Source organism: Carassius auratus, unplaced genomic scaffold (genome assembly GCF_003368295.1).
Source record: "Carassius auratus strain Wakin unplaced genomic scaffold, ASM336829v1 scaf_tig00023221, whole genome shotgun sequence".
Taxonomy (NCBI): domain Eukaryota; kingdom Metazoa; phylum Chordata; class Actinopteri; order Cypriniformes; family Cyprinidae; genus Carassius; species Carassius auratus.
In genome coordinates this window covers 489,706-516,753 of record NW_020525249.1, presented here as the reverse complement: position 1 = coordinate 516,753, position 27,048 = coordinate 489,706, and the positions used below count along the sequence as shown (strand labels likewise).

The 27,048-nt window shown below is 36.5% G+C and overlaps 3 protein-coding genes across 6 annotated transcripts in view; 2 read left to right on the top strand and 1 right to left on the bottom strand.

Annotated features, from left to right (window-relative positions):
• LOC113077772 (stromal interaction molecule 1-like) overlaps positions 1 to 6,633 on the bottom strand; it is a 33,331-nt gene extending 26,698 nt beyond the window's left edge. For all 4 annotated transcript variants that reach the window (XM_026250037.1, XM_026250039.1, XM_026250038.1 and 1 more), the window contains exon 1: positions 6,507 to 6,633. In XM_026250037.1, coding sequence (XP_026105822.1) covers positions 6,507 to 6,627 — 121 coding nt within the window. In that variant the 5' untranslated portion in view covers positions 6,628 to 6,633. The remainder of the gene's footprint in view (positions 1 to 6,506) is intronic.
• Positions 6,634 to 10,324: 3,691 nt separating this feature from the next.
• On the top strand, positions 10,325 to 13,069 carry LOC113077773 (rho-related GTP-binding protein RhoG-like). Its single transcript, XM_026250041.1, has 2 exons — positions 10,325 to 10,418; positions 12,467 to 13,069. The coding sequence occupies exon 2, from the start codon at positions 12,494 to 12,496 to the stop codon at positions 13,067 to 13,069; it is 576 nt and encodes a 191-aa protein (XP_026105826.1). The 5' UTR covers positions 10,325 to 10,418; positions 12,467 to 12,493.
• Positions 13,070 to 17,986: 4,917 nt separating this feature from the next.
• On the top strand, positions 17,987 to 26,006 carry LOC113077776 (neuronal acetylcholine receptor subunit alpha-9-like). The gene is made up of 5 exons (XM_026250044.1): positions 17,987 to 18,047; positions 19,359 to 19,504; positions 19,731 to 19,885; positions 23,816 to 24,348; positions 25,312 to 26,006. Exons 1-5 carry the CDS (start codon positions 17,987 to 17,989, stop codon positions 26,004 to 26,006), a joined length of 1,590 nt encoding a protein of 529 aa, XP_026105829.1.
• Positions 26,007 to 27,048: the final 1,042 nt, after the last annotated feature.

The following is a 27,048-nucleotide window of genomic DNA, read 5'->3' as shown; positions in this document are numbered from 1 at the left end:
GCAAAGAGTATCTTTTTAGCTTTTGGATACCGGCTGTTGTCCCATATAAAGTGTTTTATATAACCTAAACATGCCCAAGATCATAAGCACTGGTCAAAGCCAAGAACACTGCCTTTGTAAGAAACATGATTCTCTGTATCTAATCAGAGTTCAGTGAATACAGTTATGGAATACAAAAGTCCTCGTACAACAATTACAATAGTCAAGACAAAGTAAATCATCAAATATAAACTTGATATAACAGATTTCATCTAGAAAGAAAGAGGACAACAAGCCACTAGTTATTTTCTGTCAATCTGCTGTTATATAACAGACAGGACTCAGGAGATGAGGGGCCGGCTGCATTTTTGGGGAGGCTGAAAACTAGCTCACCAACTGTTGGACATTGTCTTCTCCAACAGGACTGGAACAAAAGCAGGCCAGTGGCATGAGTTTTATACTGTCTGTAGCCTGACCATCAGCCTCGGGAGACGCTGAGCTCCATCGGTGCGGTTCTCAGACCTGACACGCACAGCAAGTCCCAAAGATCCTCTCTGCTGAAGCTTGAAAGAGTTTTTGGTCACGGAGAGGCTAATGTGGTCAAGAAATATGTAATAAAATGGGATAAGATTTGCAATTTTAGGACATACAGTACTTTTCAAAAGTTGGAGGTCTGTAAGACTTTTTGAAAAAAGTCTCTTATGGTCATCAAGACTGCATTTTTTAAATAAAGAATATGGTAATATTCTTTATGATTCTTCGTGGAATATGGTCATGAAACATTACTACAATGCAAAATTAAGAAACTGTTTTCTATTTGAATTTATTTTAAAATATAATTTATTCCTGTGAAGGCAGCCATTACTCTAGTCTTCATCCTTCAGAAATCATTCAAATATGCTGATTTGGTATTTGCTGTTATTTCAGTATCATAGAGTTACAAGTCTAGTTTTTTAACGTTTTAATAATTTTTATGTGTTTGTCTATTTTTTATGTTTTTTATTCATTTTTATGTTTATTTCTAGTTATTGTTTACATCACCATAAACTAAATGAAGATGAGAAATATTGTAAAGTTTATTTTATATTAACTAACCAATATTGTTTTATGGTTTTAGTAAACTATAAGAGTCCTGGTGCTCAAGAAATATTCTTACTATTATCAACGTTGAAAGAAGTTGTACTCTTTTTTTGGAAACCGTGATACATCATCTCAGGATTTTGCTTTTCAGGATTTTGATGACTTGCAATAATTTTAAACTTTAAATTGATTTTAACATTATAAAATGTCTTTACTTTCAATTTGATGTGTTCTTATTGAATATAGGGACACTATCATAGAGGTGTTGGAAGATTAACAATAATTCATAAACCGTTTTCTTGTCGTTTTGGAATGAGTTTGCTCATGCTTAGAACGGGGAAGAAAAAAAAAACGGAAACCCCAAACTTCCTTGAACGCTTGTGACTGAATTCGATAAAGGCCAAAGTTGCCACATTTCCCATGTGCCTGTTAATCTAAGTGCTGGGAAAGCCAGGAAGACGCCATTATCTAAGACTAATTTCTGTGTCTTAATACTCATCTCTTATGCTGTCTTTATAAGTGACTTGGCATGTTATTTTTTTTTTAAGTGAAGTGAGATGTGGCCACGTTTGGTGACCCATACTGAGAATTTGTGCTCTGCATTTAACCCATCCAAGAGCACATGCACACCATGAACACACACATTGTGCCTAATGCAAAGAATAAAACATCTTAAATACAGAAATATAAGCATTGTAATATACCCATAATATGAGTCTAAACTCAAGGCTACTGAAATTGAAAGCAACAAGCTCAAGCTGCTCAGAAAAGATATAACATACTAGTAGCATACTGTGTACAGCATGATAATTTGCTTGGCAAACTTCTTACTCTTAGAAAATATTTAAATGAACCAGGTTCAGATGCAAAATAACAAACTATGGTAATATGTTACTTCCACAGTCAGAGAGAAAACAATGTAATGTTTAGATTCAGAATAGCATGCTAACATGATACTTTATCTTTGCAGTATATATATGTGTGTGTGTGTGTGTGTGTGTGTGTGTATAAAGTATGCAAATTCTCCACATGCACAAGATACCCAGTTTATCTGCTACATTTACTAAAACGTAATATAAACTTCATTTCCAGTGTTTTGAATGTGGTGGAAGTAAAAAATCTGCTATTTTCAATGTACTATAGTATGCTTAACGTACGCTAATTGTCTCGTACACAAATATGCATTAAATATGCTAAATAACCATGTGTTACTACTACAAATACAAAGCATAACATACTATTGTTGGAATAGTAGACCTGGATCTTTTTGTAAAGTTACAGGTGACACTCTACAGGTCAGTTCAGTTTTAAGTTAGTGTGAAATATGGTGGACACACACACAGTAAAGCTCATTCAACCAGTAGCCGGATGGTGTTTTATCACTTAATGACTGGGCTCTATTCCAGTTTAACAAAAGCTCTGAAATACAGTCTGGACTTTAGGCAGTTTTCCCAAAGGGCTCTTAAGTCATTACACTGCAATCAAGATCAGACGGTTTGATTCACTAACATAACACAGAAAAGCAAGACCACCAGAAGGCCATAGCTATTCATTGTAAAAGACAACTTTTTTTACATCTTTAAGTTGAACTGCACAAGAGCTATTGAGGCAGGACGTGATTGATGACAGACAAATATAACTTTAACATCACCCAGGTTCACATGTAATAGTACTATGTAAACAGCAAATGCATTAAGAAAATTGTTCACTCAACATTTGCTTTGTGCTCCATAAATAAGTTACGAAAGGAAGCAAATAAGATTAAAAGTAAAACACAAAATTCATCATACTGGTTACAAACCAATAATGCACTTCCAGGGTTCCCACATTATCTGAACATTGACATGGAAAAACAAAGTGAAAGTGACGTGTAGCCAAGTAAACCGAACAGTTCAAGCATATATTTCTTAATAACTAAATCCCACAGTGTCACTACTACTAGAGAGACGCTGACATGTAGAAATAATTCACACACACACAATCGCTCTCGCTAATGCATTCATATGAATGTAATCTTTACTCTGCTACTTTATCTGTATCAGATTTAGAATGAGCAAAAATCTGTGAGAAATAAAACGACTCAAAGGCATAAGAACTGTTAAAAATGAGCCGTTATAGAAGCAATAGCCATGTGGGCAGCGCTGTGTCATATGCCATAGCTGTCCACTAGGGGTTTGTCACAGCTCCAGACTTATTAGTTCATTAATAGCCGCATTTCCACTGTCGGGCCAGTGCGAGCCAGGGCTTAAAGCGGGCCGGGCGGGGCTCATAGCCCCGGGCCAGTAGCACCGAGGCCAGAGTAGCGGAGGGTTTCCACAGTGGAGCTTGAAGCACCGCTGCACGTCACTAAAACACGCCCTTTACACGCCTCTCAGAACAACGTCATGCAACCTCATTATTTCACCATCAAAGAGAAGTTATCAGAAAACTAAGAAATAAATCACTGGAACATGCGCGATCACAAAACCAACATGATAAAAGCGGCCGTTTGTTTGCATGCTTTGTTATATATTCAAATTCAAAAACAAAGATGTTTTAACTATAGAATACGTGATACATTGATCATATTGATTTAATTTATCAAGACTCAAAATTAATCACACATAAATACACTTTCTATTTTATTTATTTATTTTTAACGCTTATGAAAATAGCCTGCTTATTCAGTCGAGTCTGTTTCTGTTTATTTGTAGTCACAGTAGCCTATACGTCACATTATAAGAATGAATGATAATATCTTTATTTTTTTATAAAGGCTCCCGAACAAAAACATTATTATATTTTTATGATAGGCTACGTGGAGCTAAACTCTCGAGACGAGGCTTGTGACAGATAATATAAGTTAGCCTACTAAATAATTACACGATTGTGATAGAGAATTAGAAGCTCTGATTTCTTCAAGCGGTTATATTTACCATGTTTAATGTTAATGCCCAGCGTGCATAGTCTTTTACATCGCTTATAAATATTTTTGCCTTGTATGGTGATTATAATCCACATTGCATCAAGTTATTTCAAACACTCGTTGCTGACTGAAAGTGAGTTTTGAGCTTGACGTATTTAAAAAAAAGTGTTTAATGCTGGTGTTAGCTGTTATCTTTCTGTTATGATCCACAGCGCAGACTCTCTATTTTTATAAAAGCTCACGAACAAAAATCATTATTATATTTTGATGATACGCAACGTGGAGCTAAACTCTTGAAACCAGACGACAGATAAAATGTTAACTTACTTAATAAATACACAGTTGTTATAGAGAATAAGAAGCTGATGTCTGAATTCTCCAAGTGGTTGCATTTACCATGGTAATGTTAATGTTTAGCGTGCATAGTCTTTTACATCGCTTATAAATATTTCTGCCTTGTTTAGTGATAATAATCCACATTGGATCAAGTTATTTCAAACACTTGCTGCTGACTAAGAGTGAGTTTTGAGCTCAACTTATTTTAAAACGTCTTTAATGCTGGTGTTAAAGCTGTTATCTTTCTGAAATGATCCGCGCTGACGCTCTCCAGACACGGAGAAACTCCGCCTTTGTTCGTAACCCCTCCTCTAGCCCCAGCTGGCCCGCTTTGGCCCAAGGATTTCGTCGGGCCGAAAAAACCTGGCCGTTGGCCCCGAGGAAGCCCCGACGAGGCACGATCAAGCCCCGGAAGTGACAGTGGAAACGCGACTGGCCCTGGCACGCACTAGCACGCCCGGTCCTAGCTCGATAGTGGAAACACGGCTAATGACGTCATCAGAGACTAGACGACTTCGACTCGACTTTCATCACATTAAAGGGGGGGTGAAATGCTCGTTTTCACTCAATATCCTGTTAATCTGGAGTACCTATAGAGTAGTACTGCATCCTTCATAACTCCAAAAAGTCTTTAGGTTTATTATATTCATAAGAGAAAGATAGTCTGTACGGATTTTTCCCGGAAAAACACGACCGGCTGGAGGCGTGACGTGTGAGCGGAGCTAAAGAATCACGAGCACCAGTAGGCTTTTGCGTTGAGAGCTTTTGGAAGTTGTGACATTACCGTGAGGGAAAAACCATCATCCAAAACAAACCATGGCTTACGGTCAGATTCAGCCTCCGGCATGGGAGGCGGACGCACTAACAAGGAGGCAGAGATATTTTAAGCAGTTTTACTCACCGCCTGCGGTTCCAAAACACGATCGTGACCCTTTTTCGTTGGGATTGCATCATCCTTAAGAAATAAACGATACGCAAATCCGTCGCAAACTGGGCCTTGTTTGTAAAACAAGCATCTTCGAAATGCAGGGAACAAACAAAAACACTTGCACAACTCCGTTGATGCTCTGTAAAAATAAACTCCATCCACTGGTCCCTTAATGCTGTTTTTTTTGGTAATCTGTGCAGGGTTGTCTTGCCCTGGCAACCAAAAACACACTCCTTTTGTGACATTTCGCGACGCTCTAGCTCTGATCACTGAATGCCTCTGCTCTCAGTGCTCTGCTATACGGGAGCGCGCGCTCTTCCGGCAGAAGTGCCCTTAGGACCCATATAAGGAAATTCCGCTCCATCTAACGTCACACAGAGCCATACTCGAAAAAAACTTTCCAAAACTTGTGACAAACCGGAAGGAGTATTTTTGTTCCCAAACGTACAACTTAATTTTTGAAACTTTGTCCATGGTTAGCATGGGAATCCAACTCTTTAACAGTGTAAAAAACTCAGTATGCATGAAATAGCATTTCACCCCCCCCCCCCCCTTTAAAGTTGACTTAAAAAAAAAAAAAAACTGAAGTCGTTCAACCCCTAATGGGTGTGTGTGTGTATATATTCTTTTGATTTAGAATGCTATTTATACATGTTTTGTTCTCTCTATTTTTTTTTTTGTTCTTTGAGTAACTTTAAACAAAAATGTCACATTATAGCATAATTTTCTAAGACTGGAAATCTTTTTTTTTTTTTTTGATGACTTTTAAAATAAACTTCTTTCCAAAATCTGAACTGATTCAAATTACAACAGAAAATCTGAATTGAAGCAGAGAAAGTTTCCCTCCCACCCCCACTTTTGACTGGAACTGGTTTGTTTCGTAGAGCAAGCATCCGGGCAAGAAGCAACAGATCCCAATCATCACTTATGAGTAAACTTGTATGAACCCCAAGGACAAGCCACCCTTTATATGGGCCTAAGACATATTTCAGAAGCAATTGTACTCGCTATGATGCTCTAGGCACCTTTATTTGACATGCTGCCACAAGTAAGGACAGCGCTTAACAGAGATTGCATTCCCTTACTATTCTCAGCCAGGCCACATTTAGACCCCCATACAATTTCTAAATAAGACTACAGCATTGGAACAGAGGGTTGCAAAGAACAGGGCACTCTAAAGTACATTCTGTTTGTTGTTAAGGCCGTCAACTCTCAACTATGATGACACAGCTACTATTTATCCAATGGAAAATAATAATTCAGACAGTTCAAACTCACCTGAGACACCGTTGTCCGATGGTAAGGGGTCTGGGCTTACAAGATTGGATTTGACAGAACGACATTCCAATAAGAAGCATACACATACAATCCAGAAAGGCACCAATCTACTGAGCTCCATAGTGGGACAGCTGGTTTGGGATACGAGAGAGAAAGATCATGTGAGCAAACCAACAATCCAACCATGCATGTCAAGTCATGTATTAAAAGTAATACCGAGATGATATAGGGAACAACGCAGACAACTGAAACACAATCTGAATAAGCCTATACTTCCTCACTATATAGTAGCTGAAAAATAGAAGCATGTCCAAATTTCATTCATACCAACCATATTCAATAAATCTATACAGAACATAATTCTTTAACAATCGCAAAGTAAGTTTCATTCAAACCCATTACTTTTGCATGCAGCTTTAATGTAATTAATTATGACACTTATTCTGCACATGCTCAGTAGAGTTCTCTTTTTGCTTAAATGTAAAGGTAATAGATAAAAGTCCATATTTTGAAGTATTTGTGTTCTTTGATGCTCTATAGTTTCCTTCTTCTGTATAAAGTTATGGTGCCTCTGGACTTAAAGTTTTCTATTTTAACTCATATTGAATTATTAATACATATTAATACATATTGAAAGTATTTAAAAGTACTATTATATTGTAAAAAAATTATAATGTAGGCACCACTTACACTTTTGCAATAAATGCATCATTTCTAACAGGTAAAAATAAAAGAATTAGAACAATATAAAAGGTAAAACCCATTCAGTAAGTAGAGTGCAAAAAGTGTTAAATAAATGTTCAAGTAATTAAGATACCTGGAATTAACTTCCTGTAATTGACCTGAAAATTATTACCATTACTTTTTTATTTTTTATTAATGTATTAATACATTTTTTTTGATTATGCATTAAAATTATATTTTAAAAAGTACCCTTCTGTAAATTAAAATTTCACAAACATTACTTTTATCAAAAGTAGCACAAATGTTTTATTTGTTGTCAATTTGACCCCCAGTAAAAGATTGCTGAAAAACAGACACATAAATAGGTGTGTAAAAAGACCAAACAAGAAATGTTACACAAATGTTATTTCCACAACAAAACGAATGCAACTTTTTTTTTTTTTTCATGGTTGACCTGTGAAGAATGTTATCAAGTTACTCCCCTACTCACCTGTCAACTAATTAACATTTTTAAATGGAAACTATGTAACGTTAGTGTAACTATACTTACCATCTGAAAGGTTTACAGTCTTAAAGGTTTAGCTGTACTATATGAAGGGCACAGACTTTGCACATTAATAATCTTAATAATTAACACATTAACCTACGTAGCATATCTCCAGATATGGCTAAGGAGCAGATCATAACTAGTAAGAGTTCCTTCACTCACATTTGCTTAACAAAATCAGTCATAAAGAGCTGATTCATAATCAACAACACTGTATTATATTTGTGTTAATGCGGTTGAATGCGCAGCTGGCTTTGTAGCGACAAAAAGGCCAATGGTTCCCACCTTTCCCACTTTCTAAACACCCAAATCCTTCTCTAAACAGATGTGTTATGTAAAACACGGAGAATCTAAGTGTTAAACGGTTTCAAATGAGCTGCGTTACCTCAAGTCCTCGCGCAGACCGTCTCAGTGTTCGAGGTTCGTCTTCAGCTGCTCTCTCCTTCCGTCAGACTCCACGGAGGCATTGCACTGAAACACTCCAAAAACACACGAGCACGCAGTTCTGTGCGGTTTCCCGTACCGCTGATGAGAGAATACGGCAGGTGGACGTTAGTTCTCGGTCAGGGACGGAAGCAAAGGAGGCCGAACAAGCTGCGCTTCCTCCTCGACTCACGCCGGGCTGACAGTCTGCGGCGTGACGCATGCGCAGTCACGCACTCCCTGCTATCTACACCATGCCGAAGCCTATCAAACGGTCTCCGTTACAACAAACACACACGCTGCTTGTTATTTAATGGTGTCGACTTTCAATAGACTGACTTGGTTATAAGTAATGATGTTTTCTATTATGTTTATGAGTGATTATTTATTTAGTGTGTGTATTATGTTTACCACAATTAAAGTTGTTTGAAATTATTTAATTTGGCATCACTGTTTATAATGCATAATATAATTACATAATATAACATTTAATGTCAGGCAACTGTTATTTGTATTTATTTATTTATTTGCCTGTACTTTATATTCCCTTATAGTATTATACTTTTTATTAATATAATTTAAAAAAATGCATATATGCTATAATGTATTTTTTTTTCATTTAATTAATGATGTTGTAGTTAACAGATATCTCCTGACCCAACTGTGAACTTCACGAAAATCTTTTTTTGCAATTTAAGTTTTTCATTAATTCAGTATTTAGTTTGTGTATTATTTACCACACTGAAAGGTGTTTTATGACAATAATATTCATAATATAATTATATTATATTACATTTATTTTAATAATTATAAGACTATTTTCTATTTATTTTTTATCAAATATTTGCACGTCGTACTTTATATTCCCTTACATTATTATACTTTTTATTCATATAAATTATTTTTCTTTATTTATGCACTTTTATCCAAAGCAACTTAAATTACATTCAAAGTATACATCTTATCAGTTCATGCATTCCTTAGGAATTCCTTAGGAAGTGGCCCTTTGACTGGTGCCAAAAAAAAAAAAAAAAAAATGCATTCACTGTCTTGTTGGACACTCACATCTGTTGTGATGCTATTTTCCTAATACTTTAGTTTTTTCCTACTCAACCCTTTATGTGAAGGGATTGCAGAGTGTGCTTGTGTCTGTGAAAAGATTACAGTGCCTCCGAGTGGCTTCGTGATGACACTGAAAATGTCACTAATCGATGTTAACATTTACAGTTTCAGTTTGAGGCATCCATACAAACATGCAGCTTTCTTCTTTATGAGATGTTGATGGACTGGATTTGTGTGAATTATTTGTTGATTATTGTGATGTTTTTATCAACAGTTTGGACTAATTGGTGTGCACCTGCCAAACCTTCAGGACTTGTATAACTTCAGAGTGAAGAAACGGGCAGACAATTTCATCACAGACCCCTCTCACCCCGGCCACAACCTGTTTGCACTTCTGCCCTCTGGCAGATGCTACAGATCTCTGTGTACTAGAACATCCAGGCATAAAAACAGACCCCCTCCCCATGCCATCTCCATTTTTAACAGCAAAAATAGAAATGATTACCTGTTTCCAGTTATTAATTTTCTTTTAAGTATTATGTAAATACATATGCATATTTTATTTATACAACTGTACAGTAAAAAATTCACAAATCTGTACCAGATACCCACTGCTCTGGATGTGTGTTAATGGTGTGTTCTCCATTTCCACTTCTCACTGCTGTATGGGTTAAATGCAGAGCACCAATTCCAAGTATGGATTACTATACTTGGCAAATGTCACGACTTTCACTTTCACTTCAGATGTTTACCACATTATTATTATTATTAGCCTATAAGTTGTACTTATTATTCTTTCTTTTCTCATGTCATATATGTACTGTATGTACCAAGAGCTAAAGAAACACACCAAATTCCTTGTATGTTTGCACACACTTGGTGAATAAAGCTAATTCTGATTCTTATTCATTCTGACGGCACCCATTCACTGCAGAGGATCCACTGGTGAGCATGTGAATGATTGGATGGCCTGAGAGTGCATTTCAGAAAAAGTATATACATTTGAGGCTGTTAACTTATGGCCTGTATCATCTATGAACATCTCCACCAGCTTTTGCCTTTTTGTGTCACTGACTTCCTCTCAGCGCACTAGGCTGTGCTCACTTCCTCCTTCAGTCTTCTGTGTTACTGTATTTAGGGAGTTTTATTCATACCACTATTGACAATTTCCTGGACGCTCTTTTGTATCATGCACGGTGAGTTTATCTCTTATTTGCATTAGATTCTTTGTCCCAAACTCTCTATCCTATTAGTTTTTATTCTATGCCAGATTTAATTCGCATCTCTGGTTTGATCATTTGTACTGATAAGAATGCATTGATGTCATTAAAGCAGTTACATCCTTTTTTTTTAATATTTTTTCTGCTATAGTCGAATGGAGCTCTGTTGTGTTTTATATATCTGACCAAATAATAATAAGTTACTATGTAATGCTATTTTAGATTTTATATCTATTAAATATAATAAAGAAAGAAAACCTTCTCTTTTCTACTAAAACATATAATGTGAGTTACAGTTTGTGAAGCCTACATAGTGTTGGTAGCATTTGGATATAAAAGAACTAAGACAATTTTGTATTTATTAGATAATAATTGGAAAAATATTCAAGATCAAAGGGTTTGATGGAGAATAGCATCATCTGAAATATGTGAGATGCACATACATTGATTTAATGACTCTTGTAGAGTCTTTTGACTGGAGCTTAAGTTTTTTACGCAATCATACAATAAGTGAATGGACTGTTTGTGGTTCTTGCCCTCTAAAAGAATAAGCTGTACAGCTCCAAGTTCTAGTTTCTTTGAAAAAAAAGGAACTGTCTTTTTGTCAGCAAAGTCATGTCAGACTCCTAAAGCTATAAATACTTTACTGATTTCACATTTCAAACTCAGATCTGCATAACTAGAGTACATGTAAGTACTTTATCGTACATATTAGGCCTTCAACAGATAAATCAACATGTAAAACGAGTCGACAGCCTCTTCATTTGAGTTTTCTAAGATGAGGAGAATGGACATCATATGTTATAATAAATATTGCAAGATTATTACATTATTGCATTGTTTCAGAAGATGTTAACAGACACCCAAGTGAGATGAATTACTTCCCTACCAGCTCTATGCAACTGTTCTTCTCAGAAAGATATAAATAAAGGTCACTGACAACACTCATGTTTTGTGGTCATTAAGGGTGGTCATATTTATCTTAAATGCACATGATAATCTGACAGAAACATGATTTACTCATCCATGATGGAGTTCTACCATGAATATGTTAATTTATTTTAATCAGTATTGGAATGACTGTTTTTGACTAATATCAATCTGCAGTATTTGGCACATCGTTTCAAAAAGATAACTGTTTAAAATAACAGTTTTTTATTTAAATACATTTTTAAATGTAATTCAAAGCTTAGTTTTCAGTATCATCCAGTATTCAATACCACATCATCCTTCAGAAATCATTCTAGTATGCTAGTTTGCTGCTCAAGAAACAGTACTTATTATTGCCGATGTTGAAAAAAAAGTTGTCCTGCTTCATATTTTTGTAGAAAATGTGATACACTACCATTCAAAATATATTAAAAAGATAAGAAATGTACACGTTTATTGAGCAACAACACATTCAATTGATCAAGTGACAAAAGACTTTATAATATATATATATATATATATATATATATATATATATATATATATATATATATATATATATATATATATATATATATATATATATATATATATATATATATACATACATACATTTCTATTTGTATTCATCAAAGAATCCAGGAAAAAAGTACCAGTTTCCCCCCAAAATAAAATAAAATAAAAATAAATAACAAATATTAAGCAGCAAAAGCTGTTTTCAATACTGTTAAAGATAAGACCAATTATTAATAATTTATCACCAATAAAAAGTATAATATTTGAGTAGCAAATCAGCATATTACAATGATCTGATGGATCACGTGACACTAAAGACTGGAGTAATGATGCTGAAAATTAAGCTTTGCATCACAGGAATTACATTTTTAAATATATTAAAATAAAAAGTATTTTAAATTGTAATATTTTGCAGTATTACTGTTTTACTGTATTTTTGATTAAAGAAATGCAGCCTTGGTGAACAAAAACCTAATTATTCAAAACTTGAGTTGTGTATCTAGATTTTTTTTTCTGATAAATATCTCATGTACTGAATGCAAGTCATAGTCTACATTTGGTGCTTGTGTGTCTTTCAGTTATTGAAAGTTGAAGGGAGAACAACAATGCAGAACGTCAAGTGTGTTGTAGTTGGAGATGGTGCCGTTGGGAAGACCTGCCTCCTGATTTCCTTCACCACCAATGCCTTTCCTAAAGAATACATACCCACTGTTTTTGACAACTACAGCTCACAGCTCACTGTAGACTCTAAAGTCGTCAGTCTGAACCTGTGGGATACCGCGGGACAGGAGGAGTACGACCGTCTACGAACTCTTTCCTACCCACAGACCAATGTCTTCATCATCTGCTTCTGCATCACCAACCCCTCGTCCTATGAAAATGTCAAGCTAAAGTGGTACCCCGAGGTGTCAGAACACTGTCCTAATGTGCCCATCCTGCTGGTGGGGACTAAAAAGGATCTGCGAGAGGATCCAGAGGTGCTGCAGAAGCTCAAAGAGAAGAACCTGTCTGTGGTGTCCCAGCAGCAGGGGGTGGCGCTGGCCCGACAAATCCAGGCCAGCAAATACATGGAGTGTTCAGCGCTCAACCAGGATGGGGTGAAGGAAGTGTTTACAGAAGCTGTTCACGTTTTCCTCAACCCCAAATCCAGAGCCCCCAAGAAATCATGCGTGCTACTATAAATTGGACAGGATCTGAACATATGTATTTTTGTATGGGGTATTTGTTTTATCACATGTACAAATAAATGAAAATCTTTTAAATAAAATTTTAAAAGTTACAAATGTTTTTTACATTATATAACAAAATATCATACCAAGTGGTATTTATTTTAAAGAGAAATTAAATATATTGAATATTTTAAAGAATATTAATATGAATAATGCTAGGTTTCAAATAATAAAAAATAGAAATACGCTGAAAATATTCCAAATAATTATTGATTGGTTGGAGTAGGCCAAACCTAAAGGGGAGCTATTATGCTTTTTCAACTATTCAACTTTAGTTAGTCTGTAATGTTGCTGTTTGAGCATAAACAAGATCTGCAAAGATACAAAGCTCAAATTCCAATTCAAAAGGAGATATTTTATTTAAACAAATTTGGTTGGGCTGCACTACAGAGAAGGCAGTGAGTGTTATCACTATTTCGGAGACATTTTAGCTTTCCCAAGACAGACAAAATTAGAGTGGTTACAATCATCCAGGTTTAAATTGTGCTTAAATTGATTTGATCTTGACGCAAATTTACAACTGAAGCTCGCAGCAGGCGACTATGGTAAGGGGCATGACATTTCCTGACCAGGCACTGAGTACTGCCAATCACAACACACACTGGCCCAGCTAACCAATCACAACAAACACTGTCCCAGTTTACCAATCACAACACACACTGGCCCAGCTAACCAATCACAACACACACTGGCCCAGCTAACCAATCACAACACACACTGTCCCAGCTAACCAATCACAACACACAGTGGCCCAGCTAACCAATCACAACAAACACTGTCCCAGCTAACCAATCACAACACACACTGTCCCAGCTAACCAATCACAACACACACTGGCCCAGCTAACCAATCACAACACACACTGTCCCAGCTAACCAATCACAACACACAGTGGCCCAGTTAACCTATCACAACACACACTGGCCCAGCTAGCCAATCACAACACACACTGGCCCAGCTAACCAATCACAACACACAGTGGCCCAGCTAACCTATCACCACACACACTGGCCCAGCTAACCTATCACAACACACAGTGGCCCAGCTAACCAATCACAACACACAGTGGCCCAGCTAACCTATCACCACACACACTGGCCCAGCTAACCTATCACAACACACAGTGGCCCAGCTAACCTATCACAACACACAGTGGCCCAGCTAACCATTCACAACACACACTGGCCCAGCTAACCAACCACAACACACACTGGCCCAGCTAACCAATCACAACACACACTGTCCCAGCTAACCAATCACAACACACAGTGGCCCAGCTAACCAATCACAACAAACACTGTCCCAGCTAACCAATCACAACACACACTAGCCCAGCTAACCAATCACAACACACACTGTCCCAGCTAACCAATCACAACACACACTGTCCCAGCTAACCAATCACAACACACAGTGGCCCAGCTAACCTATCACAACACACAGTGGCCCAGCTAACCAATCACAACACACACTGGCCCAGCTAACCAATCACAACACACAGTGGCCCAGCTAACCAATCACAACACACACACTGGCCCAGCTAACCAATCACAACACACACTGGCCCAGCTAACCTATCAACACACACACTGGCCCAGCTAACCTATCATGACACACAGTGGCCCAGCTAACCTATCACAACATACAGTGGCCCAGCTAACCAATCACGGCACACTGGCCCAGCTAACCAATCACAACACACAGTGGCCCAGCTAACCCATCACCACACACACTAGCCCAGCTAACCTATCACAACACACACTAATATGCCATGGCACTCTATAGGTAGAGTAAATGCCAAAATTAAACGTTATACAGTATAATGTTGTTATTGTTGTTTTTGTTTTGCAAGATTGTTAAATGGGAGATTTAGTTTGGTGTTCTGAGTTTTTGTTATGTTTGTGACAAGTTAAGCAGGTATCATATATGTTAAATGTTAATAAATAGGCCTACACATTAAACTATTGTTATGCTAATCAAAGCAATGTGTTACTTAGCATGTTAGCATTTAAGGAATAAGTTAGCTATAGTTTAAATTTCCACTATTAAAATATTTACAGAAAGTTAAGATTCCATGATTATTTTTTGTTGTATAATCAAAATATGAGTTTACAGTAGTTTACAGAATTATTTAAAGGAAAGAGCAGCTAGCATGTTAGTGTGAGTTCAAAATAACAATATGACAGATTATCTTATATTATGTTTACGATTAATGTGAAGAGCACAGTGAAAAATATTTTCAAAGTTGTTACTAAAATAAAGATCATTGGGGTCATTTTTCCGAGAAAATACTATTTCAGTTTTTCTATTTGAAAATTTTTACTTGAAAATGTGTTACTTGCAGTTTCTCTGTAATTCTAAATGAATTGTGAATTATCTAGCAATTTTAAGTTCTGGTTCTGAGAAAAGCTCTAGAATATATATGTATATATATTATATTAATGAAAATGGCAGAAGACCGTAACTCAGGGGAGAAGAACTGTTTAATAAAGTCGTCATTTTGTTTTCTTTGCACAAAAAAGTAGCTTCTCGTAGCTTCGCAAAATTGAAGTTGAGCCACTGATGTCATATGGACTGTTTTATCGATTGTCTGGGAACCTTTCATTTGTGTTGCTGTCTATGGGAGGGTCTGAGAGCTCTCAGATTCCATCAAAAATATCTTAATTTGTGTTCTGAAGATAAACGAAGGTCTTACAGACATGAGGGTTTCATTTTGGGTTTCATTTTGGGGTGAACTAACCCTTTAAGTTTCAAATCACTAGCTGAGTCCTATTTCTGAATGCTCCCAATAATTTAATTGTGTTTTTTTTTGTTACTCAAAGTTAAATATAGCCAACAAATGTAAGCAAAACTGTCACTGATTCAAACTACAGTACATTTGACTTTGAGTTTAATTCATGATATTTCCAAACATACTGCAGGTATAAAGCATGATAGATTCTGAATCTGCATGTAAAGCAAAGCCTGTTTTCAATTTGATGCTCATTGGCATATTTAACCTCGCTGCAGAAATCAGTATTAAATATCACATACTCTTGAACACAAGAAAGAGATTCTGTGCCATTTCTGTGGGAATCAGTTCACACAACCACTGTCACAGTATGTATAAAATGCTTTTTAAACTTTTTACTTTTCTGCGCATGTTTATAAAAAGGAGGAACCATTTATGAAAATCTGTGCTTTGCCCACTTACCTCACTATTACAAAACATGAAACTTATTAGTTTCAAGTTCATTTTTTTGGGGAGATGAGTTTGTGGCTGCTTATGAAGCAATTTTCATGCGTCCATGTACTTTCTTTTGTGTTGACTTTCGAGACTCTTGCTAGTGAGAGTGGCAGAAATGAGAAACATTCACTTCCCTCCTCAAAATCCTCTGCAATTTCTGGCACAGTTTGCAGCAGTCTTGGTATTTGTTGTATGTCTGGAGACACAAGAGAACAGAACAATAGAATTAGTCACTTTTAGCTGGGAAAATACTCAATTTAAATAAAATGAATCTCAGGGTTGTGAATAAAAATAAAAATAAAAACTCTAGCCTTAAGAAAAGCTCTAGAAAAGACTATTACTTGGACGAGATCTGATCTGATCTCACAGAGTTACATGGTGTTGCATGTGCCTCAGTGTGATTTGAAAGTAAAATGAAGTAGACTAACATGAGACTGCTGCAGTTTTATGATCAGGCAAACACTGCTGTTCATTCACTTAAATCCAGACCACAAGCCAGAGAATTTGACAGTGAAATCAGTGTTATGGCCTCTGGCTAACACAAAACAACACCCTTGTCTTTGTTTGGACCTCTCTGGCTTTCATTATGTTTCAACATTTTATTTCCCATTCATTAAATTATACAAATACTATCTACAATTTGCAAGTCTATGTACAAATACAACAGTTTATTTGATCATGTAAATATATATATTTTTTCTTCTCGCATACTGATCACATGATAATGAGATCATGTAAAAATATATATTTTTTCCTTCTAATATAATGATCACATGATGAGATAATCTTCAGTCTGATGCGGTAAGATACATTGTGACTCTACAGTTAAATTATGCGCTGATACTGCCAGCCTGTGGTCAAAGATTGAAAGCACCTCATTTAAACTTGCTAAACATGATAGAGACCTGCTGGTTTTATTCAGGCCTTTCCCTTACAGTATTTGAAATCCAAATAATGGTAAAATTAATAAACTGTTGTGAGGTTAGCTAATGTTTATCAAATATGACAACTGCATTAAATATATTATTAATCTATTCCCAGGTCTAATTATTTATTTGCAAAATAATGACACTATTGTCTTCCTATGAGCATTTTGATAGCAAAAATATAAGTCATTTCATAAGTAAAATTTAGCAACACTTATGAATTTGCTTTTAAACAAAATTTAGAGGCTGCTAAATGAATAAATGTAAAATATAAATGTAAACTATTTGTATTTTTATATTATTGTGTTATATAACACAGCTATATAAAGATTCATAAAAAAACATTGATGGACGGACATAATATTACTAGTCAAATTTATTTTTGATCATTATTATTTATTTAATAAATTATGAACTATTTAACATTTATGAACTGCCTTTTATGAATAAATAATATTAATACTAATAAATGCATGTGTATGTCAATGGCAGCAAAAACATATATAATACGATGTCAAATAGAGTGAGGCACAGAGGCTGGATTACACACGTGCTCTGTTTGGAGGATTAAACTGTTTCGTGTCTCTGTGTATTATTGACTTTTTTCATACAGCAGCTGTCATCTGGAGTTGAAAGACTAGATCTTCAATGAATCGAACATCTATTCACTTGTCATTTAATGCCCAATTGCAGAGCTTCAGTAAACCGAACTGTGAGATGCCTGCCAAGAATGTGCAATATTTTGCCTTTTTTACCTTCTGCTTGCTGTTTGTGCCAGGTAATGCTTTCTTATTTCTTACATATTAGTGTGCCACTGTGCTGTTGTTAGTTTCTGTTCACAATTGTTAGATTTTTAGACCGTAATAGGTCTTAAAACATTATTAAATTAAATTAATTTTAAACATTCTATTATAACGTACTGTAAAAAGTGACATTGAAGTAAAAGTGCATTATTTGCCATTTACTCTATGCATTGATTTCCATCTATATATCTATTTCTGTATCTTGACATCACATTGTCAGTCTAATATGATAATCCTTTCTGTAAATCTCTTTTAAAGCTTCACTGACATGACAGAGCAGTAGCAAACATCTGGCAAAGTCTGGACCTGTGTCTATATCACTCAAAGGCTTTCAGATAGTTTTTAGTACCTATTTAATATTAATTATCCTCTTTTGCTCTGCACTGGTGTACCATCTAATCCTGTATAGTAAGACACCATGTTCTGTGCTACTGGGGCATGTTGTCACAAAGTGTCAGTGTGTTTCAACTGTATCTGTTTTCTTTTTTTCTGGACAATAACAGTGGGAATATTCGATATTGGTATACTGACCAGCTGCTTAATGGTAGATATACTCAATCTCTTGTGTTGTATAGCCTCAGATGGGTAATCTAGCAGGAAATCTCATCCCTCCACTCTTCCCGATTAAGCCATCTGTCATGTGGACATGTGTTATCCATCACACAAGAACTGGCATGTGGCCCTGATTGACAGGCGGCTCTGATCTATTGCTGTCCAGTAATAGAGAAACATTAAAACTCAAATATATAATAAAACTGAAAAGTTATGATTTGGTTTACCATAGAATTAATCTTGTCTTGTATTTGCTTTGTTACATTCCAACATTTGTAAGTTCATCTGTTAAATGAATAAATGCAAAAAAACTCGCCACATCACATTTACACCACGTTTTTTTTATTTTTATTTTTTGTAAGTCTTGTGTTCATCAAGGCTGCATTTATCTGATAAAAATACAGTAAAATTATTAATATTGTGAAAAATATTACAATTTAGAAAAACTGTTTTATATTTGAATACAAATTGAAAAGAATTTATTCCCGTGATGTAAAGCTGAGTTTTCAGCATCAATACTTTTTTTCAGTTTTTGTTTTGTTGATTGATTGCATTGATGAAAAATAAATTTCCAAAAGCATTTATTTGAAATAGAAAACATTTTAATAATGATAAATGTATTTACTGACCCTTTCAATAAATTGACATCCTTGCTGAATAAAAGTATTTATTCAGTATTAATTACAATATACAAACAGAAAACCGTTCTTTCTTTTTTTTCTTGTTTTTCCCAGTTTGCTGGGGGGCCAATGGGATCTATGCCCAGAAACTGCTCAATGATTTATTTAGAAACTACACAAGTGCGCTGAGGCCAGTGGAAGACACAGAAGACATCCTGAACGTCACACTACAGATCACACTCTCCCAAATCATTGACATGGTAATCTACCACAGGATACACAGAACCACAGCCTACCAGAAAATGAGTTTGAATAAGGACACTAGAGAAAATGTTGTAATTCTGTTGGATAACAAACACAGATAAATTTGCAAGCATCACAAATACTGTGATATAAATCATATAAGGAGTTTTATATAATTTTTACAGTATGGTTGGATAAAAAAGGTCATATGAATTGCTGAGACTGTGTACCCTTCTATTACAGGACGAGCGTAACCAGATTCTGACAGCTTATTTATGGATACGGCAAGTCTGGATTGACAAGTATCTCACCTGGAATAAGGCGAACTATGATGGGCTTGATACCATCCGTATACCTGGTAGTTACGTATGGAGACCTGATATAGTCCTATATAACAGGTCAGATTGGTATTCAGATGGCCATTTTTGTTTGCTCTTTCTTTTTATGGAGGGATTTTTGGGTCAAATTATAAACTAAAAGTCTAAAACTAAAAGTCTTAAACCAAAACTAAAAATTTAAATTTGAAACTTAAAGTCCAAGTCGAAAATTTATTTGGTATTTAGGATTGGGCATTTGGTATTTAGGATAGGGCATTTTGTATTTAGGATTGGGTATTTTCTATTTAGGGTTGGGCATTTGGTCATTTAGCCATTTAGGATTTAGGATTGGGCATTTGGGGATTTAGGATTGGGAATTTGGTATTTAGGATTGGGCATTTAATCATTTAGCCATTTAGGATTGAGGATTGGGGATTTGGGGATTTAGGATTGGGCATTTGAGGATTGAGGATTGAGGAGTGTATGCAAATTAGGAGGCGTGGCCCAAATACTGGAGGCTGGGTTTGAAATAGCTGGTGCGCAGAGGCACCTTATGGACAGCAGAGGGAGCTTCCAGTCCTAAGGAGCACACTGTAATGAAAGTAATGTAATTGTAATGTAATTCTGTTTCTGTAATGAAACAGAGTGAGTGAGCGGCTTGAGCGAGGACTGTGTGATAACTTCAACTTAATGACAGCTTTGTAACATTTGTGGCCTCAAATACAAAGTCACCAGTGAAATGAGTGCTATTGGTCTGACGACGAGAAAGCAGCAGACAGTGCAGCAGGTAAGATGCTAACATTAGCTACTAGTTATATAAGCTGATATTGCTTACATGCTTTAGTAGGGTATTATTATATTGGGACACGCTGCCTTGTTTTTTAAACTGCGGTTAACCCCTCTGACATTAGTAGATACACTCCTTTCACATTGCCACTAGATGGTCTTGTTTATGTTTTTTTTTCTTTTTTTGCTATATAGCCTATTTACATTTTATTAAGATTGTGAGAGAAAATAAATTAGGCTTGTTCGACTTGAACCGGCGCTGCACACTGCAAGACCGATCGGATTATGATATTAAAGTACTGCGAGAGCGATTCAAAAGCATAAGGAGCGTCTACTCTCTTTGATGTCATATGTCATGTATGTATATATATATAACGCAACGCATAAAAAAAAAATCAAGGTTAGGAAACAGTAAAGGCAGCATGAAGGCAGTGACGATGTAACAGCAGGGCTTTTGTGCAGTGTAAAAAGGACCGCAATATATTGCTATATTATGCTCTGACATCGTCTTAACGTGTTTATGTGGTGACTTTGCTGCTTCCAGCTGATATTATGCTAGTCACTTGCAGTCTGCGCCATTGGGTCACTAACATATTGTCTTGTGTGGAAAGATTTAACCATCACAGCTAACACTGTAGTTCAGTGTTGTGTTACTCACCTGAAGTCAAACAGGACCAAAGGGGACTGTTGAACCGTTAAGGCCATGTTTCAGTAACTTTTCTTATAACAATATATAACCCACCCACTGACTTGTCATGATTCTTGCAGACGTTTCACCTTGACATGAAGGACCACTTGGTGTCACAGCTTTGGGTCAGAGATTTGCTGCAGTGTTTCCAGAAGTGCTCACTATGTTCCTGTATTAGTTCAATGATTCTTAAGTTGCTTGTATTTACGCTCTGATTCTTGGCTTTTATTTGGATTTTGTACTGTTTACTTTTTAAAATAGCCATTTTGCTCTTCAACAGGTCAGTGAAGAATATGGGACTGACTGGAGTGAAAGGAGTATATCTACTAATGTCAGAGGGGTTAACCGCAGTAAACAAGGCAGCATGAGGAAGTCGTGGCCTAATGGTTAGAGAGTCGGACTCCCAATCGAAAGGTTGCCGGCAGGAATTGACTCCCAATTGAGTCCCGGGCCGGCAGGAATTGTGGGTGGGGGGAGTGCATGTACAGTTCTCTCTCCACCTTCAATACCATGACTTACGTGCCCTTGAGCAAGGCACCAAACCCCCAACTGCTCCCCAGGCGCAACAGCTTAAATGGCTGCCCACTTGTCCGGGTGTGTGTTCACAGTGTGTGTGTGTGTGCACTTCGGATGGGTTAAATGCAGAGCACAAATTCTGAGTATGGGTCACCATACTTGGCTGAATGTCACGTCACTTTCACTTTCAGCATGTCCCAATATAATAATACCCTACTAAAGCATGTAAGCAATATCAGCTTATATAACTAGTAGCTAATGTTAGCATCTTACCTGCTGCACTGTCTGCTGCTTTCTCGTCGTCAGACCAATAGCACTCATTTCACTGGTGACTTTGTGTTTGAGGCCACAAATGTTACAAAGCTGTCATTAAGTTGAAGTTATCACACAGTCCTCGCTCAAGCCGCTCACTCGCTCTGTTTCATTACAGAAACAGAATTACATTACAATTACATTACTTTCATTACAGTGTGCTCCTTAGGACTGGAAGCTCCCTCTGCTGTCCATAAGGTGCCTCTGCGCACCAGCCATTTCAAACCCAGCCTCCAGTATTTGGGCCACGCCTCCTAATTTGCATACACTCCTCAATCCTCAATCCTCAAATGCCCAATCCTAAATCCCCAAATCCCCAATCCTCAATCCTAAATGGCTAAATGCCCAATCCTAAATACCAAATTCCCAATCCTAAATCCCCAAATGCCCAATCCTAAATCCTAAATGGCTAAATGACCAAATGCCCAACCCTAAATAGAAAATGCCCAATCCTAAATACAAAATGCCCAATCCTAAATACCAAATGCCCAATCCTAAATACCAAATGCCCAATCCTAAATACCAAATTAATTTTCGACTTGGACTTTAAGTTTCAAATTAAAATTTTTAGTTTTGGTTTAAGACTTTTAGTTTTAGACTTTTAGTTTATAATCTGACCCAATAAACCCTCCATATCTTTTTCCCCCACATGGAGGCACAAACTCAACACTTAATTAAAGCATTTATGATTGAACATTCATATGCTCCTGTTGTTTTTAAGGCTTTTAGTAATATTGTTAGGCGTTGCATTTATTTCAAAGTGAAATAAAATAAAATAAAATAATAAAACATCAAATGGAGCAATATTTAAGTGATTCTATAGCTACCCCTGCATTGAATTTGGAGGATATTGCACACCTCTTATTGGAATTTCTTAGTCAATATTGTATTAGATTAGGCCTCAAACAGACTACCACACTATCATTTGAATACATTTGTCAATGTTAGTCTTTTATTGTGGCATCTATTTCAATTAAATTCACCTGAACGACATATACGAATGAAGTTTTTGTCATGTCAGTTTTGTACTGTATACCCTGAACATATAAATAGTGAAAACCCAGCAAAGGAATAGTCAGTATTTACTCATTACAGATTCTTTCTCAACCACTTTCTTTGCCACTTTGGGGGAATGTAATGACTCTACAGTGGCTATAATTACAAAACAAAACTCCTGTTGAAATTACAGTTTAGAGGTGTACAAATGAATCCAAGTAAAATCATGTTAAATGTTCTTTGGGGAAAAACTGTGGGACTTCATGAACAATCTGAAGATGAAGGCCTGCATCTTTCAGCACAATAATGACCTCAAACACAAAAAGTAGATACTGGAATGGCTTCAGAAGAAGAAGGTTTTTAAATAGACCAGTCAGATTCCAAACTTAAATTTAATAAAAAAAAAAAAAAACCTATACATTAGATCCTCCTGAAAATATGATGACATGAAGAGTGGAAAATATTCAGTAATCAAGATGGGCTAAGTTGATGGACTCAAAAAGACAAAAGCATGTACACTTGTTCTACAAGATTAAATTTCTATTCTGCTTTTTTTATTTGTTTTTTATTTGAATTTTGAATATTTTTTTACTTGGATTGATTAGATTAATCTTGCAAAGCTGAAATTTTTCCAGGGTTGTTGACTTTTATGCACACAGTAAATTAACCATAACTACTCTACCGTTTACTGTAGAATATTCTGTGTCTTGCAGTGCTGATGATCACTTCACCAGCACTATGGACACCAACGTCGTGATCCGTCATGATGGCCAGATCATGTGGGACGCGCCAGCCATCACTAAAAGCTCCTGTAAAGTTGACGTCTCATTCTTCCCCTTTGACGCCCAGCAGTGTCGTCTGACCTATGGATCATGGACCTACAACGGCAACCAGCTTGATATTCTGAACGCCATGGAGAGCGCAGATCTCGCAGACTTGGTGGACAACGTGGAGTGGGAGGTGCTGGGAATGCCGGCCGAGAGGAATGTCATTCTGTACGGCTGCTGTGCAGACCCTTATCCGGACGTGACCTACACTCTGAAACTGAAGAGAAGGGCCTCGTTTTATGTGTTCAACTTGCTCATTCCCTGTGTGATGATCTCTTTCTTGGCTCCGCTGGGCTTCTATCTACCTGCAGACTCTGGAGAGAAGGTGTCTCTGGGGGTCACTGTGATGTTAGCACTCACCGTGTTTCAGCTGTTGGTAGCTGAGATCATGCCTCCCTCAGAGAATGTTCCTCTTATAGGTGAATCATAACTGCTGAAAAACATTTAGATACTGTATGATTAAAGTTTGCATATATAAAAAGCTTTAATGTAAAGTCAGCCTTAAGTCATGAACTATATACAGCAAATAGTGAGCACATGCAATTCAAATATCAGCCTGGACATTTAAGCACTTTTCTTTAGCTAAATATTAAGTTTTGTGTCACTTATGTGTCTCTTATGTATCCTAAATCGCCCCTACACCCTCATTCACTATTTCAATTAGGCTGTAATACAGGTCACTTGAAGGAGTAAATGAAAACAAGTGAGTGATGAAACAAGTATACTGGAAAGCACAGTTTGTGCTTGCAGTTCAATAATTATTTAAAACTGGCAAACTAGCTGCTCCAGCAGTAAGAAAAAAAAAAAAAAAAAAGATTTTATACCAGGATTGTATTATGCTGTATGCTTTGGAGAAGCACTTTGTGAAATTAATGAATCGATGATCTAGCTGTTGGTGCCATCTTCTGGTGAGACACCAATTGACTCTCACAGTGCATTATGGGTATTCTCTACCCTTTGAGCATACAGGGGGCGATTTCAGACACAGGACAGTTTTTTAGCGAATCACGTTCACACAGCTCAACCAGTGAAGTCTGATTCTCTAACAAATGACTAGGTCGGTTATTTTCAGTAAATTAAAATCATACATCTTACATAGTGCAGCTATCTGTGTGAATACTGACCGGTTATTCACATGACAAAGTGTAAAGGTGCACGTTATGTCAGTTGCATTTTATAAATATTAAATGCATAACCACATTAAGCAAGGTACCAAACCCCTAGTATGGAGTTTGGAAATCCATGAGTACTGAATACCATACTTAGCCAAATGTCGCTTTTTAAATTTTCATTCTGATCTAGTCAAACTAATATAATCTTGTATTGGCAATATCACAGAGACAAAAAGTTTCTAAACTTTCTCTTATGTACTTTCTCTACAGGAAAATATTACATAGCCACAATGACCATGATCACTGCATCCACTGCCCTCACCATCTTTATTATGAACATACATCACTGCGGCCCTGAGGCCAAACCTGTCCCAGAATGGGCCAAGAAATTTATCCTGCAGTATCTGGCCAGGATTTGCTTTGTCTATGAAGTCGGTGAGAACTGCATGACCTCACAGCCAGAGAGACCAGACCCCCAACCACCAAAAGCGCCTGAATCCAACTGCAACATGAACGGCCAAGCTGGGAAAGATGACTTTGTGTTCAAATTTGAGGATGCCACGTCTCCAAAGCTCCCAGGTGACACAGAAGACGCGTCTCAGATCATGAGTCCGGCGTGCTCACTGGGAAAACACCCCACCTGTCAGTATGGTGTGTGGAAGGAGGGAGTGTTCATGAGTATGGACTGCGGTGATGGGGCGGCAGAGGCGGGAAAAGCCACAGGAAGAGGAGAGGATGAATACAGAGATCATGATGGCAGGCTCAAAGTGCAGTGCAAGTGTGAGAAGCAACATCTCATGAGGAATATTGAATATGTCGCAAACTGTTACCGCGATCAGAGAGCCACAGCAAGAAGAACTGGAGAGTGGAAAAAGGTCGCCAAGGTTCTGGATCGATTCTTCATGTGGCTGTTTTTCATTATGGTTTTCTTCATGAGCCTACTTATAATGGGGAAAGCCATATGAGAAGAAATAAAGACATAACTGAAAGGCTATAACCGATCATATAAAAGATGGCATACAACCATTTATTTGGCCATTATCACAAAAACAGATTACAGATTATTTAGCAAAAACAATCATCTAGATAAACATTACCCCACTTAATAACTGTAAAATAACTGAAAAAAATAGACAAAGTATATGTATTTGACTTTCAATTATTTTATTATGTGAGAAAAGAAGAGACTATGGAATGACAAGAGACAGTACACCTATAGAGGTCAATATGCAAAATAATTGATTGATAATTGACATGTTAACATTTTAGAAAAATGGTCTACTAGTTAATGTTAGTCAATTCATTAATTAACATGAACAAACAATGAACAATACATTTATTATTGTATTTATTCGTCTTTGTTAATGTTAGTTAATGAAAATACAGTAATTCATTGTTAGTTCATGCTAATGCACAGTGCATTAACTAATGTTAACAAGCACAAATTTTGATTTGAATAAGGCATTAGTGTTGAAATTAAAGGGTTAGTTCATCGAAAAATTATGTCATTAATAACTCACCCTCATGTCGTTCCAAACCCGTAAGAGCTCCATTATCTTCCGAACACAGTTTTAGATATTTTAGATTTAGTCTGAGAGCTTTCTGTCCCTCCATTGAAAGTGTGTGTACGGTATACTGTCCATGTCCAGAAAGGTAAGAAAAACATCATCAAAGTAGTCCATGTGACATCATAGGGTAATTTAGAATTTTTGGAAGTATCGAAAATACATTTTGGTCCAAAAATTATGCTTTTGGTCATATTTGGTCTAAAAAATATAGCAAAAACTATGACTTTATTCATCATTGTCTTCTCTTCAGGGTCTGTTGTGAGCGAGTTAGTGATATCCGGTTTGCGAACGAATCACTCAATGTAATCTTCTTGAACCAGTTCACCAAATCGAACTGAATCGTTTTAAACGGTTCGCGTCTCCAATACACATTAATCCACAAATGACATAAGCTGTTAACTATTTTAATGTGGCTGACACGCCCTCTGAGTTAAAACAA

What these genes read in the sequence shown, in the direction of transcription:
- LOC113077776 (XM_026250044.1), top strand. Translation starts at nt 17,987, where the DNA reads ATGCCTGCCAAGAATGTGCAATATTTTGCCTTTTTTACCTTCTGCTTG. An exon ending in TCTCCCAAATCATTGACATG is followed by an intron (nt 19,505 to 19,730) that starts GTAATCTACCAC and finishes CTTCTATTACAG; the next exon opens with GACGAGCGTAACCAGATTCT. An exon ending in GATATAGTCCTATATAACAG is followed by an intron (nt 19,886 to 23,815) that starts GTCAGATTGGTA and finishes TGTGTCTTGCAG; the next exon opens with TGCTGATGATCACTTCACCA.
- LOC113077773 (XM_026250041.1), top strand. Translation starts at nt 12,494, where the DNA reads ATGCAGAACGTCAAGTGTGTTGTAGTTGGAGATGGTGCCGTTGGGAAG.